General features: G+C 39.7%; 1 protein-coding gene across 5 annotated transcripts in view; it reads left to right on the forward strand.

Annotated features, from left to right (window-relative positions):
- Positions 1 to 19,046, forward strand: part of SPIDR (scaffold protein involved in DNA repair) — a 780,587-nt gene that overhangs the window by 64,868 nt on the left and 696,673 nt on the right. For 4 of the 5 annotated variants that reach the window (XR_007513227.1, XM_049853504.1, XM_049853503.1 and 1 more), the window contains exons 2-3: positions 8,160 to 8,315; positions 9,047 to 9,113. Coding sequence is in view for 3 of the 5 variants with exons in the window: in XM_049853504.1 (XP_049709461.1) it covers positions 8,160 to 8,315; positions 9,047 to 9,113 (223 nt within the window). In the remaining 2 variants the exon portion in view is untranslated. Of the gene's footprint in view, positions 1 to 8,159; positions 8,316 to 9,046; positions 9,114 to 19,046 lie in introns of those variants that run through there. The other variant, XM_049853507.1, reaches the window with a different exon arrangement.

The following is a 19,046-nucleotide window of genomic DNA, read 5'->3' on the forward strand; positions in this document are numbered from 1 at the left end:
GTAGGTTCTCAGTGCAGGGATCCCAGGTGCAAAGGATGCGTGCTGCTCCAGGCACTGCCTCCTTGGTGGTATGAGGTCCCCCTGTGTCTCTGCTTGCTTCTCTCTTTTATATCTCAAAAGAGATTGATTTAAGACAACCTAATAAAAAAAAAAAAAAAAAAAATTTTTTTTTTTTTTTTAATTTTGTGGATTGAGTCCTACCTCATTAACAACTGCTGCTAATGCTAGCTCATTAACATCATAGAGGTAGGATTTATAACACATAGGAAGATCATATCTGATGACAAAATGGTGGACAATCACATAATGTTGGGAATAATGTTTTAGTCAGGTTGACACACAATTTTGGGAGACACAATTCAATCCGTGTTAGTCCCTTTCTGTCTTCTCCTTTGAGACTCTGATCATGCCTATATTATTCTGCTTGATGACATCCTGTATTTTCCTAAGACTTTGTTCATTTTCCTTCACTCATTTTTCATTTTGCTTCTCAGACTTACCATTTCAGTTACTGTATCTTTGAATTTGCTGATCCTTTCTTCTTCCATTTCAGATCTCATGCTGAGTCCTTCCAGAGAATTGCACATTTCTGCTATTGTACTTTTCAGCCCCAGTGTTACTATTTTTTTTTTAGTTTTTCTTTTTTAAATTTTTCTTTGTTTTTATATATATTTTTTCTGATTTTCCTTAGTTCTTTTTTTGAATTCCCTTTGAGTATGCTTAATCCTATTGCTTTAATGTTTTTGTCTAATGATTCCATTATCTGCCCTTCCTTGGAGACAGTGTCTGTCCCCTTATTTTCATCTTTTGCTTGGGCCATCCTTTCCTGCCTCTTCCTGTGCTTTGTGATTGTCTGTTGTAATTGGTACATTAAACTATTATACTGCCATAACTTTAGAGATTAGATTCTTCTACTTCTCTAGGGTTTGCTCATCTTCTTCTTTATTATTGTTATTATTATTTTAAGCTGTAGCTTTCTGCTTCCACTCCAGACTCCCCATCTCAGTACGCTTGCTGTTTTCCCTTCCCTTCTAATGTCCCTGTCTAGGTGCCAGCCGTCACCAGTTCACCTCTGGGTTCCCCGAGTGGGGCTGCTGGCCGTGCTACTTCAGAATTCACCTCTGTGGGTTGCTGCGTTTTCTGTGGTCACCTCCCTGCCCACCAGATACTGGGAATACTGACTATTGTTTCAGTACCAGACTCTCCCCGCTGCCGTCAGGACTTTAGTTATGCCCCTTAGCACCTGCCCCCTTCTTTGGGATTACCGTTTGTGTCTGATCGATCACCACAAATCCCCTCTCCACTCCATGAGCATTATATGTGTAACTCTGGGACTAACTCCCCCCCGCCCCACCAAAGCTGCAACTGTTGCTGACACTCCTAGTGTCTGCTCTACTACACAGGCCTCGGGATTTCACCCTGGAAGTTGCAATTGTTGCTGATTGATCATGTGTCCTCACTGTTTATTAACTCCAGATCATGCTGTGCTCACCTTGTTGCTTCTTCCCAGAAGTCAGAGCAACTTCAGTCCATGCTCTGCTCTCTGCCCCTGATCCAACTGCGCAGGTGTTTTGGCCCCTGTTGTGCTCGGCGAGTCTTTCTGTCCTGGGCCAGAGTGCTCAGGAACTCAGGCCAATGCTGTGCTCACTGTGCTGCTCTTTCCTGGGCCTCATGGGAACTCTAGCCCATTCTGTGCTTGAGGAGGCACTATGTCCCAGGTGGACTGCTTAGGTGATTTGGCCTGCGCTGCACCTGCCGTGGTTCTCTGCCCTGGGCACAGCTGCTCCTGTACTGTGCTCACTGTACAACTCTTTCCCAGAACTCATAGGAAGTCATGCCTTCGTTATGGTTGCTGAGCTGTTCTGTCTTAGGTCCAACTTTAACTGCTCAGGTGTCCTGGTCTGTGCTGCACCCACAGTGCCTCTCCATCCCGGGGCCAACTGTTCACGTATTGTCGCCTGTGCTGTGTCTACCCCTCTGCTTTATCCTGGGACTCACGGCAGCACTGGGCTCCCCGCCTAAGGGCTCTGGCTACAGCTGTCCCATGATAGCCTCGCTGAGTTGGGGAGGGGAGTGAGGTGAGGACACGTAGCTAATCTTCGTTCTTTCCCCATTTGCCTGATACCTTTTTCTTAATTCAGGGTTCAGTTTGGTCTGCAAACCTGTTAATTGATGTCCAGAGTTGCAAGATAATCCATTTCATCGGTTTTTACTTGCTTTCTTTTGGATTGTTGTAGCAAACGAGGGCATGCTACTCTTTTTGCTGCCATCTTGCTCCCCCTCTGGCAACTCTTGGCATCTTTTTAACTGATTGCTTTTAAGCTCAGGACTCTAAACGTTTTATTCAGTCTTCTCTCCTTCTGAAAGACAGTAAGTTAGTATTGCACCAGTAGGGTAGAGGGTATATTAGAAGGCTTGAAGGGAAGAGACAGAAATACTTGAATTTGTAGCATTTGAAAGGACCTTGATAATGCCCTAGTTTGCCACCGTTGTGTGGAGATAAGTCTTTAACATCTTGTTTTTATAGGTTACTGTGCCTCAAGCTTTTAACAGTATAGAAGCAGGAAAGTGAAAGAACCAAGGTGAATTCACTGTTCACTTTTGAGTGGAGAGTGATTAATAAAATAAAACTGGACCCAGACCGTGGGAGTACAGGGTTGGTGGAAAATAATTCTGCTGCTTCTTCAAGTATTGAAAGGAAACACATTACCATATTTCCAGCATTATTATGTTAAGAAGTTCATGATTGTTGAGAATAATGAAAAGAAGAGGGCTAAATTGCCAGATGTTAGAGTTCTAACATAAAAATCTTTTAAAATAGCCGTAGTAAAGTAGACTGGGTTGTTAAAACATTGCTTAGGTGCTTGAAGATGCCAACACCAGGTAATTTATTTTACCATGTAAGCGTACGTGCACATTTTACTTTCTCATAATCAGGCATTTTCTCTCCAGGACATGTTGTTATTGTTAGTTGCTGTTGAGTCAGCTCCGACTCATGAGACCCCATGTACAACAAAACAAAACATTGCCCAGTCCTGTGCCATCATCACAATCATTGGATGCTCGAGTCCATTGTTGCAGCCAATGTGTATCTTGAGTGCCTTCCAACCTAGGGGGTGATGTTCCACCATTATATTGTACAGTGTTCTGCGGTGGTCCATAGGGTTTTTATTGGCTAATTTTGAGATGTAGTTCACCAGGCCTTTCTTTCTAGTCTGCCTTAGTTTGGAAGCTCCACTGAAACCTCTTTGCCATGGATGACCCTGCTGGTATGTGAATTACTGGTGGCATAGCTTTCAGCATTGTCACAAACAGTCAGGCTGCCACAGTATGACAAACTAAAATGATTTATTTAGCAGATGATGAATAAGCCAGCAAGTTCTATAAGCTAGTACTTTTAGAACGTAGCAGTATGTAAAACATTGGCATTGTGTAAATATTTTCTTCCTTATCAAGCTTTCATCTACTAGTTTTAGCATGCATTGTTGACTTTCTGAAGCAATCCTTCCTCCTTTCCTCTCTCCCTCCCCTCCCTTCCGCTGTCCATCCAAGTAGACTTAAGGATCTCTATTTTGTTACTGTCTTGTGGATTGAATTGCGTCTTTCCAAAATACATGTTGTAAATGCTATATCTGTGGATGCAATCCCATTTGGGAATAGGGTTTCACTGATATGAGGCCTTATCAGTGTAGGGTGTGTCTTAAACCAGTTACTTTTATGATATAAAAGGAGCAGATTAGGTACAGAAGGAAGAAACAGGAAGCACAGATAAGGGAAGATAGATGTCAGGCCACGTGAAGATTGTTAAAATACAGAGGAACAAAAGCTGGAAAAGAGACAAGGATCTTTCCCCAGAGTAGACAGATTGAAAAAATCTCCCTAGATCTGGTGCCTTGAATTTGGCTTCCTAAAATGTGAATTAAGGAAGTTTTAATGTTATATTTTAATCTTAATTAATTTTTTACTATAATGGTATTGATGATGGATGATATATCTGATTAAATGACCAAGTTATAATAGTCAACCTTAATTTGATTCCTAGCCTAAATCTAAAATTTTCTTTAAAATGCAAATGAAAAAAGTTAAAGAAATTAACATTTTCTTCCCTTGTCTTGTTTTCTTACTTGAAATGGTGCTGTCACTGTCATATGATAATTTAATATTTATTCCCTTATAAGTCAAAGGATTTTTATTAATATTAATTATTATTATTATTATAATATATCTTGGTTGCTTCTGGGTTGATATTTTCAGGTATGTGATACGTTGTTTCAATATGTAGTTTCAAAAATATGTGATACGTTGTTTCAATATGTAGTTTCAAAAATTTATTTTTTCAGTAATGGGAAGGTATTTTTGTATGATATATATATGTGGCATAGTGGTTAAGTGCCATGGCTGCTAACCAAAGGGTCAGCAGTTCAAATCTGCGAGGCGCTCCTTGGATACTCTTTGGGGCAGGTCTGCTCTGTCCTACAGGGTTGCTATGAGTCGGAATCAACTCGACGGCACTGGGTTTGGTTTTGGTTTGATGTATAAATATGTATGTGTGTCTGTCTATCTGTCTAACCTATTTACCTACTATCTATCTATCACAAGGCACTTGCCATTTCAACATTTTTTACATTTAACATTGTAACATTAATTACGTTCATCAGTGACATGAATTACATCCATCGTGCTGTGCAACCACCACCATGTGTTTCCAGTTTTTTCATTACTCTGAACAAAAGCTCCTTGCCCCCTAAACAATGATTCCCCCACTCCCCCTACCTCCCACTCCTGATAAGTATTAATAAACTTTTGTCTCTATACATTCACTTGTTCTAGAGATTTCATGTAAGTGGAATCATACAATATTTGTCTTTTTGTGACTGACTTATTTCACTCAGCATAATGTTTTCATGGTTCATCCATGTAGCATGTATCCAGGTTTCTTCTTTTTTTAATGCCTGAATAATAATCCCATTGTATGTTTTCACCACATTTTGTTTATCTATTCATCTGCTGATGGACATTTTGTTTTTTTCCACCTTTGGGCTATTGTAAATAGTGTTGCAGTGAACATTGGTGTGCAAGTATATGTTTGCCTTCTTGTTTTCAATTCTTTTGCTTATATACCTAGGAGTGGAATTGCTATATCATATGGTGATTCTTGACTCGACAGCACTGGGTTTTTGTATGGTGATGCTGTGTTTAACCTTTGAGGAACCGTCAGATGGTTTTCCACAGCAACTGTACCATTTTACAGTCCTGCTCAAGAATGAATGAGAGTTCCAATTTCTCCACATCCTCACCAACGCATGCTGTTTTCTGCTATTGTGATTGTGGCCATCTTAGCTGGGAATGAAGTATTACTTCTTACCGGCATTTTTCTAAGAACTAATGATATTGAGTATCTTTTCATGTATTTGTTGGCCATTTGTATTTCTTCTTCGGTGAAATGTCTTCCAAGTCCTTTGCCCATTTTTTAATTGGGTTGTTTTTTTCTTAAGTTGTAGGAGTTTTTTATGTTTTCTGTATATCAAATCCATATCAGATACATGGTTCCCCAAAATAGTCTCTCAATCTGTAGGTTGTGTTTTTACTTTATCGATAAAGTTCCTTGTCGAACACAAGTTTTTAATTTTGATAAAGTCCAATCTATCAATTTTATATTTTGTTGCTCATTCTTTTGGCATAATATCTAGGAATCCATTGTTAAAAACCAGATCCCAGAGGATCACTGGTATGTGTTGTTCTTAGATTTTTATGCTTTTAATTCTTATATAAAAATGTTGATCAATTTTGAGTTAATTTTCATATATGCTGAAAGATATGGGTACACATTCATTATTTTGTACGTGGAAATTCACTTTTGTCAACATCATTTATGGTGCAGTGGTTAAAGCACTCGGCTGCCAGTGGAAAGGTTGACGGTTCGAACCTACCAGCCACTCCATAGGAGAAAGATGTGGCAGTCTGCTTCTGTAAAGATTAGAGCCTTGGAAACCCTGTAGGACAGTTTCTGCTCTGTCCTGTAGGGTTGCTATGAGTTGGAATAGACTCGATGGCAGTGGGTTTTATTCTGCCTTCCCCTTAAGTGGACTGAGTTTCCTTGTTGAAGATATATTGATGGGTTTATTATTGATTTGAACTCTCAATTCTATTACTTTGATCTATATGTCTGTCATACCAGTACCAGACTGTTTTGTTATAGTATGTTTTGAGATTGAGAAGTTTGAGTCCTATTTTTTCTTCTTTTTCAAGATTGTTTTGGCTATTTGGGCTCACTGCAGTTCCATATATATTTGAGGATTTTTGCAGTAATGTTTCCTTGAACTGTAGTTTTTAGTATTTGTTTGGTCCCATTGTTCCAGTTTTCTTTTGGGGGGACTCCTGTTATCTGCATGTTGAATCCAGACAAAATCTTTATCATACTGTATTTCTCTTGAATCCTTTTACCCTTTCTTTATTCGGGGGGCAGAGAACTTTAAAATTTTCTTCTTTTTTCCTTCTATTTCTTGTAAAACACTTTCTTTGATACCTGTTTATTCTTGGATTCTTCCTGGCTTATATTTATGTCTGAAATAAGTTTTTATTTTATTTCTAAATCCTTAGGTTTTTCATTTCTTTTAGTAACTGAATTCTTGTCTCACTTTGAATTAGTAGATTACCATTTGATCTGCTTTATAGGTATGTCTCTGACACACTTTAATTGTGTTTTGAGATATTCTCATTTTCCTTTTCCGAATAATAATTTTGTATGGCATTTGACTTTTATACTTTTTTTTTTCATGATTTTTAAATGTTTTATTGTGGGAATATTCAAACATATACAAATGGAATAGTATAATGAACCCAGATGTATTCACCACCGAGTGTCAATAGTCATAAACATTCTGCCATTCTTCTTTCATCTATAATTCCACCCACTTCCTACACCCTGCTAATTTTCTTTTAAGCTTTTTAGATAAAAATTATGTAATTGCAGTGCACACATGTCAGTTGTACAATTTTGAAAACAGTCATTGTCAGTGTAACTCACATCCCTATCAATATTGTATCAAATATTGAACATTTTTCTTCCCCCTGAGAATTCCCAACTCATCTCATTCTGTCCCATCCCCCAGAGGAAGCCACTGGTAGAATTTTTCAACTTGAGTTAGTTCTGTTCCAGAACTTCATAGAAGTGAAGTATGTACTCTTCTGGTTGGTTTTTTTTCACTCAGCATGTCTGCTAGATTCTTCCATGTTAAATTTATTAGTAGTTTGTTTCTTTTTATTAAAGAGTAGTGGTCTTCTGTACGAATATACCACAATTTGTTTAACCATTCTCCTGATAATGGCTTTGCGTTGCTTCAGTTTTGGGCTACTGTGAATAAAGTTCTTATGAACATTCCTCTTCGTGGACACATATTTGTATTTCTTCTGGGTAAATAACTTACTAGGAGTGGGATTTTATACTTTTCTGTTGCTTATTTTCATGTCATAATAGTTCTTCTAAACTTTTAGAAGGAGGCAGAATTCAGGATAGCTTTTCTAACTTCTGTTGTTTTTTGGTAGTGTGCAAAAAGGCAGCCGCTTATTTATTTACTGTCATTTCCTAGCTCTGTTCTGCTCCACCACTTAGACTTTTTTTTTTTGTTTGTTTGTTGTTCCTGTTCTCTCTGGGTCTTAAAGATGATTTCACTCCCAGCAGCTTCTTTTCAGCATGGGGCCCTGTCTTGGAAAGGAGTCCCTACTGGCCAGTTTAAAGTTTCATAGGTTGCTCTTACCACTTTGGGTCTTCTAAGGTTGACCCCTTACCCTCACTCTGTCCTCAAGGTGGCCGCCCTGTTTTCTTGTCTGCTGTCCACGGTACAGTTCTCCTTTTTGCAGGTGGGCCCTTTGTCTCATTGCTTATTTCTTCCCTCATAGAGTTGATAATATAGGACTTAGCAGTGTTGGTTGTTTGTCCTCACCCACTTGTATTTTGGAGTTGTTAGCTAGTTTTAAGAATTATCCATGTGCATAGGGTTTGTTGTTTAGTTGATATTTAGTTTGGTTTGCTCTATTTTTATGTGAGGGTTTGGAGACATAAGAAACTATACTTTTGCCCTGCTGTCTTCCTGGATTTCCATGGTTAATTTAATGTATATTTAATGTAGTTGATTTCCTTCTCTCCCTCATTTCTGCAGAGAAAAAGGAATTGGGATATAGAATACCCATTTTTTCCAAGAGAGAGACCACTACAGTTCAGAAAGGCAAGCCTCAGGACAGTGGGGGCAGCCGCCTCCCTCTCTGAAGCCTGGCTCAGGTGTGGAGAAGGATTTCAAGACACTTCTGGCACTCTGGTAAAGTAGTTGTAAAATTGTTTTCCCTGAATGTCAATCTTACTAGATTCCTGAGTCTTCAGGCTACAGGCCACTATAATTATATTTGTTTGGAGTTCCCTTCCTTATTTTCTTTCAGAATACTATAATTGGTGAATTACTTTTTTTCTTTCTCATTCTTTGAATTCCTTTTATAATTACAACAACTTAGTGTTCTCCTCTTTATGCCATCCAGAATATTTCTGTTTCTTTGCAAATACGAGATACACATTGGGAATGTTCTCAGAAGATCAAACTGTTGAGCATGCTACTTTTCGTAAGAAGTATATTTATGAAATGTTTGTATATTCAAAATGTTTTGGCAATTGAGATATTCTGGCTAAATTTTGTATGTGCAGTAGCTTTGAAATATGTATAACACAGAGAAGTGATATCATAAACTCTAAAGATTTTTTGGGTACAGATAGTAATGAGGACCGCAGAGGTGCGTCCTCATTGTTAACAGTTATTAATATTGACTGTTAATGTAAAGAAGCTTTGATCACTCAGCTCTCTGTTTAGAGTCTGGGAAAACATAAACATAAGTATATAAGGATTGGTGCTCTGGGAATACTTAAATTGGTAAATATAAGTAAAGGAATACAGGAATATGTTAAGGAGGGTGTAATTTAATGTTCTGAATATTTTATAAAACATCATGGGCTTTTAGCCCTTGTCGCTTAAAGAAATACATTATTATCTTTTGCCTGCAGGTATTAACAGGTGAAAAGAAGACTATTACAGAAAAGCACCTTGAATTATCTGCTAGACCCAAGGAAGGTAATGTATTTTTGTTGATTTCTTGACAGAGAAGGTAAAAGGCTAACATATCCTTCTTTGATATGTTTGGTTTAATTTGAAAGTTATTTACATAGTTTGAGTAGGCATGGTTAAAAACATCAAAATAATGTAAAAAGAGCTTTTCGAGGAACTGTATCTCATCTCTGCCACCATCTACATGTTATTCTTGCCCTATGTAGGAAATTACTAGATTTCATGTGTGTCCTTCCTTGGTTCACTTCGTCACAGAGGCCATTAGGGGTTTTGAAAAAAAAGCCTGGCTTGGGAAATACATTTATGGCCCATGATATAAAACTGTACTACTTCAGACTAAAGGAGCCCTGGTGGCGTAATTATTAAGTGCTCAGCTTCTAATTGGAAGGTTGGCGGTTTGAACCTACCCAGTGGCTCCGTGGGAGAAAGACCTAATGATCTGCTCCTGTAAAGATTGTAGCCTAGAAAACTCTGTGGGACAGTTCTATTTTGTCACATAGGATTGCTGTGGGTCAAAATTGACCCAGCGGCACCTAACAGTAGCACTTCAGGCTACAAAATTCTTACTTGGTGAATTAATTAGGAAGGGTTTCAGCTTCAAATAGGAGAAAACTCAGAGTATTTGAACAAATGGGATCGAATTTACTTCCTGCAGCTCAGTTTCTGAATTCAGCACTGCCACCCATAGTGCGGAGTTTGTTCTCAAGGTCGTGAGGTGGGAGCTGGACATCCAGGCCAAGCTCTTAGGTTGAGCGAAGACTCTGGAGATTTTCTCAAATGAGTTTTGCCCTTCATCCAGGAATGAATCACCTCCCTAGGTTCTTCTGTTTGCCAGAACCTGTCACACATGGTCACCTCCTCTGAAGAGACTTCAGGGAAATGAAGGAGTTTTAATTAGGTATGTATGTGCTGCCCAAATAAAACTGAGATTTTGCTAGTAAGGCAGAAGAAGGTGGATATCAGATGGGCAGTTAGCTCTGCTGCTGCACTCAATTACACTGGGGGCAACGTGGGGAGAGTGGGGCTGGGAGCTCCAGGGTTTTGGTCTGGCTCTTGGTCCTGTTGTGTCCTGACTCTGTGATCTTGGGAAGCAAGTTAAACACTCTGAGTTTCTGCATCTGCAAAGTGGGCACCGTGTGTGTTTCATTGGGTTATTGTTGTTGTGGGGCATCTAGTTGATTCTAGTTGATATGGCAGAGTAGAACTGCCCCATAGAGTTTTGTAGGATGTAACCTCTTTGGGAGCAGATCAGCAGGTCTTTTCTCCCACAGAGTGGCCATTGGGTTCGAACTGCCAACCTTTCAGTTAGTAGCCAAGTGCTTAACCTTGCACCGCCAGGGTTCCTTGATTATTGCATTAAATGAGCTAAAAAATGTAGATAAAATGCCTAGTCCAAGAGTTTACACTTCAAAAAAAAAACCAAAACCAAACCCAGTGCCGTTGAGTCAATTCCAGCTCATAGCGACCCTGCAGGACAGAGTAGAACTGCCCCATAGAGTTTCCAAGGAGCGCCTGGCGAGTTTGAACTGCTGAACCTTTGGTTAGCAGCCGTAGCACTTAACCACTATGCCACCAGGGTTTCTAGTTTACACTTAGCAGGTACTTAATTTATGGCAGCAATTGCAGAAATAACTGTGAGAGTTTGCTCAAAGTTCTGCAGAATGGACAAACTTTCTGTGACTAACAGACTAAACATTTGCAGGTATATATTTATTTCATTAACACTTAAGGGGATTCTTGAACTCCATGCAAATGAAAAATAAAATTTCCCAGAATATTTTAAAATAATTAATGAAACACTGTATATAAACTAGCTCCCATCTTTTTGTAATAGCTGTAGCCTTCTGATGGAACCATAGACTTTTTAGTTCTCTTTTTATTAGTAACAAGTGCTGTGATACTCAAAGTTCAATGTAACTTTTATTTCGAAACCTTCGTAATAACAAAACAGCATTTTCTTTAAATAGATGTGGATTATAGCCTTCCCTGGAGAAGTATGGTCAAATTGACTTTGAGGGAGAAACACAACTTAAATAAGTTCTTACTTTCTACTTAATTACAAAAGGATCTTTGTGATAGTTTCTGGTTGCCAGTAGGTAGTCTACCCATTTTGGTATACTTCCTGTTCTATAGAATGACCAGTATATTCTGAAAGGCTGAATTAGCTTGTATCACTGTACAGTTACTTTTATTTGCAATGTATGGCTTGTTAAAGCAAGAAAGTATTATTAATAATTTAATAAAAATTTACAAATAGAGATTGCTAGGAAAAGGGACTCAAGGCATTTTCATTTGAAAATGAATAACACTGGTTCATTTAAAAATTAGTAGCTTCTGACTTCCTGCCAACATTGCACCACAGACAGAAGCACTATGCCGTCCCTCCATGGCAAAGACCCAAAAAACTAAATAAAACACAGACAAACGTCATTCCTGGAATCTAAAGTGCCAACCGAAGAGATAGAGAACTCAGCCAAGCACTGAATGGAATAAGAAACTGACAGAGGACGGAGAGCGAGGAGAGATACGTGCGGAGGGCCCCATCATCTAATGCAGCATGGATCCACCATCTTGGACTCCAGTCAGGGATCGGTAGACAGGGAACACAGGAAAGCAGCTTTGTGGAACTCCCAGCAGAAGATAGAGCACCCAGTAACCAGCGATACATGCTTTTCCATCTCCCATTCTCTCCCCCCATGCTACCTCTGAGCTTCCTGGCTGGCTGCGGTGGCTTGGCTGGCCGGGAACTGCAGTGTCCCTGCCGCTTGGATTCGCCCCAACCACATCGGAGATCAGTGGACAGGGAGTAGAGGAAAGCAGCTTCACAAAGTTTCCAGCAGGAGACGGACTTCTTGGTAACGAACGATATATGCTTTCCTAGGCCCCCTTTCTTCCCCCCACTTTGGCCTCCTCTGCTTCCCATCAGCCTCAGTCCCTCGGCTAGGAGGCAACTGCTTTGGCCTCAGACTGCTTAGATTTGCCCTGCCTACATTGGCTGGGCCCCTGAGATGGTGTTGCTTCTTTCTGTCTCTTTTGGTTTCTTCTGTGCCTCCTACTGCCTCCCCCTCCTTTCCCTGGAACACCTGGCTCCATGTGCCGTTTTTGTTTCTTCTTGAAAGGCTGTGAAGCCACGCTTGACTGGGGAACCACTCCCCCAGCCTATGACACCATGCTGGTGGGATCCCTGGGGCTTTTATTTTTCCTTGTTTTGCTTTGTTCTGTTCTGTTTGTTTGTTTCCTTTTCCTTTTTGCAGCTAGGGAGCCCCTTTAAGCTGGGCTGCACTGCACGGCTTAGGAGCCACTCTCCCAATCTGCGGAGCTGTGTAGATGGGATCCCTGGGGGCATTTCTCTTTTTTTCTTTTCTCTCTCTTTTTCCCTTTCTGTCTGTCTTCATTTCTCAATTCTCATTTCTCTATATTTATCTTCTTTTCCTGTCTCCTGAATACCTGGTGCTGTGTGACATCTATACCCCTTCAAGCCAGGCTATACTGCACAGCCTGGGAGCTACTTCCCCGGTCTTAGCAGCCCCACTGGTGGGACTCCAGGACTCCGGGATTCCTGGGGCTTTTCTTTTCCAAATTTTTATCTAGTTATTTTTTTCTTTCTTTTTCCCTTTTCCTTTTCTCCATTTCTCAGTTTCTTATCTCTCCACTCCAATGGCAAGCTCCCTTAGCACTCTTTTTTTTTCTTTGCTTGTTTGTTTTTGGCTTCTGTTTTTCTCTCCTCTCTCCTTTTTCCCATACCCCTATTAGCTCCACACATCACAATCTCCCCCCTCTTTCCTGCCTACCTGCACTGTGCACTGAACATCATACCTCCGAGCAGCACAGGCACGGCCTACTGGAACCTGCCCAGAGCTGATTCTTGGCCCACCCTGTCAGCTGTAGTACGTGCCACAAACAGCCCATCCCAGCCCCTCCCCTTCAGCTGGCCCTGCCCTGCTGCACCGTAGCTGAATGACTGGCTCTGCCCATTGGACAAGGAGGTGAAAAGTATCATGACTACAGACAAGGAAACAACAAAGAACGCACAGTCTGCCTGCTAAGATATATAACAAGATAAAACAAAACAAAACAAAAAAACAGGACAAAACAAACAAATATACAATCAAGAAATGAAGAAAAAAACTACTGAATGTCCAAAAGACAGCAGACAATACCAAAACATAATAAAAAACTATTAAAAAAGTAGGCGTCCAGAATAAAACACCAGATGACTTTCCAGTAGAAGAAAAGGTACTAGAACTACCTGACAGGAAATTCAGATCTCTGATATTCAGAGCGATCAAAGAGTTGAAGCAAAAAGCAGATGAAAATGAAGAAAAAATAGACAAATTTGTGGAAAAGGCAGACAAATTCATGGAAAATACAGACAAAAAAAAAATAGAACAATTCAGGAAAGTAGTACAGGAACAAAATGCCAAAATAAATTCACGACTAAAAATCATTCAGAAACAACAATTAGAAATCCAAAAGATTACAAGATTTCAGAAATAGACAATGTCATAGAGGGGCTGAGGAACAGGTGTGAAACGACGGAGGGCAGAATCAGCAAAATTGAAGACAAATACTCGGCTACAACTCTGAGGAAAAATCAGAAAAAAGAACAAAGAAAAATGAAGAAACCCTTTGTGGGATACAATCAAAAGCCAAAATTTGTGAGTGATTGGAGTTCCAGAACAGGGAGAGAAAATGGAAAACAGAGAGCATCATTGAAGAACTGCTGACAGAAAACTTCCCTAATATCACGAATGATGAATAGCTGACCATCCAAGCAGGTCAGCAAACCCCATATAGGATAGACCCCAAAAGAAAAACACCAAGGCATATCATAATCATACTTGCTAAAACCAAAGATAAAAAGTCCTGCTAGCAGCTCGAGAAAAACCAAAGTCACGTACAGAGGAGAAACAATAAGACTAAGCTCTGATTATTTGGCAGAAACCATGCAGGCAAGAAGGCAGTGCGATGACATATATAAAACCTTGAAAGAAAAAAATTGCCAGCCAAGAATAATATATCATGCAAAACTTTTGTTCAAATATGATGGTAAAATTAGGACATTTCCAGATAAACAGAAATTAAGGGAATATGTAAAAACCAAATCAAACTTACAAGAATTATTAAAGGGAGTCCTTCAGTTTCAGAACAAACAACATCAGACCACAGCCTGAATCTAGGGTGCAAGATTGTAGCAGCCAGATACCAACCTAGGAAATGAACTCTCAAGGACTATTCAAAACCAGAAGAATTGCAACAGGAACCAGAGAGTTTAATCTGTAAATGACAACGACATCAGAACAATAAAAGATGGAATAAACGGTATAGGTATACAACTCTCTAATGTAGAAAAATGCAAGGCGATACCAAGTAATAATAGACTGGTTCAAACCTAGGAAGATAAGGGTAAATTTTAAGGTAACCACAAAGAAAGTTAACAAACCTACTCATCAAAATGAAGAAAAACATAAAGTCTCAATAATAACAAAATCTACAAAAACAAAAGAAATGAAAAAGGAATGCACGGACAGAAGGAACTCAGAACAGGAGAGTAAGAGGAACAAAGAAAATGTTAGCACCACTAAAAAAAAGCACTACAAAATGACAGCAATAAACTCAACAATAAAGAACAACGATGAGGGGCGGAGCCCAGATGGCGGAATAGACAGAAACTTCCGGCAAGCCCTCTTTATAACAAAGACCCGAAAAAAAACAAGTGAAATGAGTATATTTGCAACAAGCTGGGAGCCCTGAGCTTCAAAGGCAAGCTTAGAAAACGAACTGAGGAGCAGGGGGAGGAAGAGACAATTCAGAACCAGAGAGGAGTTAACGGGCCTGAATCCCAGGGAGCCCTCAGGCACCATTCCTGGAGCACGGCGGCAGGATGGTACTAGCGTTCGGCTGCAGTTTCCTCAGGGAGAAGCAGGCAGCCACACAGCCTACTCACAGCTCCAGAACCGGAGGAGAATGGCGCTCTCAGCAAAAGCTAACTACTTGCGTATATTTTAATGTGCCCCCATACCTGCAAACTGGCTTCAGTGGCTGAATTCCCTGTGCGTGAGATAGGCACTGTTGAGAACCTGGAGCCATCCTCCTGGCCTTGGGGAAGAAAAAAGTTTGCATTTGGGGGAAAAGATAATTTGCTAGCTCCACTAACCAGGAGAGCTCAGGACATGAGCAGCCCTTGTCCAAGCATAAACCGTACGTGGACTTTGAGCACCTTTCCCTTCTACATGGACCTGTATGGGCCTATTTCAGGAGAATAGGACCTTGTCGACAGACTCCAACCGTTTCAACTGTGCAGTGCAGAGGTGGGTGTTTGATGTTTGGCGTTGCTTTGCCTATTAAACAGGGTCCTCACCCACATCAGGGGCCTAAGGACTGGTAGCTCCACTCAGGTCACCCAGCCACCCGTGTCAAGAGTCCAAAGATAACTGGTACCTACCGGTCCTTACAACCAAAAACATTGGGTGCCCATGGTCCATCTGCAGAACCCACCCACCTGCACGCTCTAGGGAACAGGGATGTGCTTTCCTCAGAGTCACTTGGGGGTCGGTTCTCAGCCCCCTGCCTTGTTCAGAGCATGACCCTGTGCTGCAATCAGATACTGGTATAAAAGCCAATCACCCCTGCCCCTCTAAGACTGTAGGACAGAGCTTGTACCACACACTTGATGATCAGCTACCTGGACACCTGAGCTGAATTCATACAAGAAAACTGAATGGACTCCTAGACTGACATACCTGATAACGGCTCTAGCCATCCGGGGACAGGACGTTAGAGCTCCAAAAGCAAAAATAATCAAGCTAGCTCACTCAAGCAACCCATTTGGGTATACCAAAACAAAACAAAGCAAGCAGCTATGACACAGTAAGCAAGCATAAACTAATACAATAACTTATTGATGGCTTGGAGACAACAGTCAATATCAAGTCATGTAAAGAAACAGACCATGATCACCTCAACAGGCTCTGAAAACAATCCAGGGATCGCCTAGATGAAAGTTCATACCTGGAATTACCAGATGCAGAATACAAAAGTTTAGTATACAGAACCCTTCAAGACATCAGGAAGGAAGTGAAACAGTACGCAGAACAAGCCAAGGAACACACAGATAAAGCAATTGAAGAAATTAGAAAGGTTATTCAGAAGACATCAAGGAGGGAATAAGGAAATTCTTAGGAAGCAACGAGAATGAAAATACTTCCTATCAAAACCTCTGGGACACAGCAAAAGCAGTGCTCAGAGGCCAATTTATAGCGATAAATGCACACATACAAAAAGAAGAAAGAGCCAAAATCAGAGAACTGTCCCTACAACTTGAACAAATAGAAAGTGAGCAACAAAAGAATCCATCAGGCACCAGAAGAAAACAAATAATAAAAATTAGAGCTGAACTAAATGAATTAGAGAACAGAAAAACAATTGAAAGAATTAACAGAGCCAAAAGCTGGTTCTTTGAAAAAATTAACAAAATCGATAAACCATTGGCTAGACTGACTAAAGAAAAACAGGAAAGGAAACTAATAACCCGAATAAGAAACGAGAAGGACCACATCACAACAGAACCAAATGAAATCAAAAGAATCATATCAGATTACTACATAAAATTATACTCTAACAAATTTGAAAACCTAGAAGAAATGGATAAATTCTTAGAACAATACTACTTACCTAAACTAACACATTCAGAAGTAGAACAACTAAATAGACCCATAACAAAAAAAGAGATTGAAACGGTAATCAAAAAACTCCCAACAAAAAAAAGTCCTGGCCCAGATGGCTTCACTGCAGAGTTCTACCAAACCTTCAGAGAAGACTTAACACCATTACTATTGAAGGTATTTCAAAGTATAGAAAAAGACGGAATACTACCCAAGTCATTCTATGAAGCTACCATCTCCCTGATACCAAAACCAGGTAAAGACATTACAAAAAAAGAAAATTTTAGACCTATATCCCTCATGAACATAGATGCAAAAATCCTTAACAAAATTCTAGCCAATAGAATCCAACAACACATCAAAAAAATAATACACCCTGATCAAGTGGGATTTATACCAGGTATGCAAGGCTGGTTTAATATCAGAAAAACCATTAATGTAATCCATCACATAAATAAAACAAAAGATAAAAACCACATGATCTTATCAATTGATGCAGAAAAGGCATTTGACAAAGTTCAACACCCATTTATGATAAAAACTCTAACCAAAATAGGAATTGAAGGAAAATTCCTCAACATAATAAAGGGCATATATGCAAAGCCAACGGCCAATATCACTCTAAATGGAGAGAAACTGAAAGCATTTCCCTTGAGAACGGGAACCAGACAAGGACGCCCTTTATCACCGCTCTTATTCAACATCGTACTTGAAGTCCTAGCCAGGGCAATTAGGCTAGACAAAGAAATAAAGGGTATCCAGATTGGTAAGGAGGAAGTAAAGCTATCACTATTTGCAGATGACATGATCGTATACATGGAAAACCCTAAGAAATCCTCCAGAAAACTACTGAAACTAATAGAAGAGTTTGGAAGAGTCTCAGGTTATAAAATAAACATACAAAAATCACTTGGATTCCTCTACATCAACAAAAAGAACACCGAAGAGGAAATAACCAAATCAATACCATTCACAGTAGCCCCCAAGAAGATAAAATACTTAGGAATAAATCTTACCAAGGATGTAAAAGACCTATACAAAGAAAACTATAAAACTCTGCTACAAGAAATTCAAAAGGACACACTTAAATGGAAAAACATACCCTGCTCATGGATAGGAAGACTTAACATAGTAAAAATGTCTATTCTACCAAAAGCCATTTATACATACAACGCACTTCCAATCCAAATACCAATGTCATACTTTAAGGGAATAGAGAAACAAATCACTAATTTCATATGGAAAGGAAAGAACCCCCGGATAAGCAAAACATTACTGAAAAAGAAGAAGAAAGTGGGAGGCCTCACCCTACCTGATTTCAGAACCTATTATATAGCTACAGTAGTCAAAACAGCCTGGTACTGGTACAACAACAGGCACATAGACCAATGGAACAGAATTGAGAATCCAGATATAAATCCATCCGTTTATGAGCAGCTGATATTTGACAAAGGACCAGTGTCAGTCAATTGGGGAAATAATAGTCTTTTTAACAAATGGTGCTGGCATACCTGGATATCCATTTGCAAAAGAATGAAACAGGACCCATACCTCACACCATGCACAAAAACTAACTCCAAGTGGATCAAAGACCTAAACATAAAGACTAAAACGATAAAAATCATGGAAGAAAAAGTAGGATCTACCCTAGGAGCCCTAATACAGGGCATAAACAGAATACAAAACATTACCAAAAATGATGAAGAGAAACCAGATAACTGGGAGCTCCTAAAAATCAAACACCTATGCTCATCTAAAGACTTCACCAAAAGAGTAAAAAGACCACCTATAGACTGGGAAAGAATATTCAGCTATGACATCTCAGACCAGCGCCTGATCTCTAAAATCTGTATGATTCTGTCAAACCTCAACCACAAAAAGACAAACAACCCAATCAAGAAGTGGGCAAAGGATATGAACACACATTTCACTAAGGAAGATATTCAGGCAGCCAACAGATACATGAGAAAATGCTCTCGATCATTAGCCATTAGAGAAATGCAAATTAAAACTACGATGAGATTCCATCTGACAGCAACTAGACTGGCATTAATCCAAAAAACACAAAATAATAAATGTTGGAGAGGCTGCGGAGAGACTGGAACTCTCATACACTGCTGGTGGGATTGTAAAATGGTACAACCACTTTGGAAATCCATTTGGCGTTATCTTAAACAGTTAGAAATAGAACTACCATAAAAAAAAAAAAATCAACCCAGAAATCCCACTCCTCGGAATATACCCTAAAGATACAAGAGCCTTCACACAAACAGAT

Source organism: Elephas maximus, chromosome 15, assembly GCF_024166365.1.
Source record: "Elephas maximus indicus isolate mEleMax1 chromosome 15, mEleMax1 primary haplotype, whole genome shotgun sequence".
NCBI lineage: Eukaryota > Metazoa > Chordata > Mammalia > Proboscidea > Elephantidae > Elephas > Elephas maximus.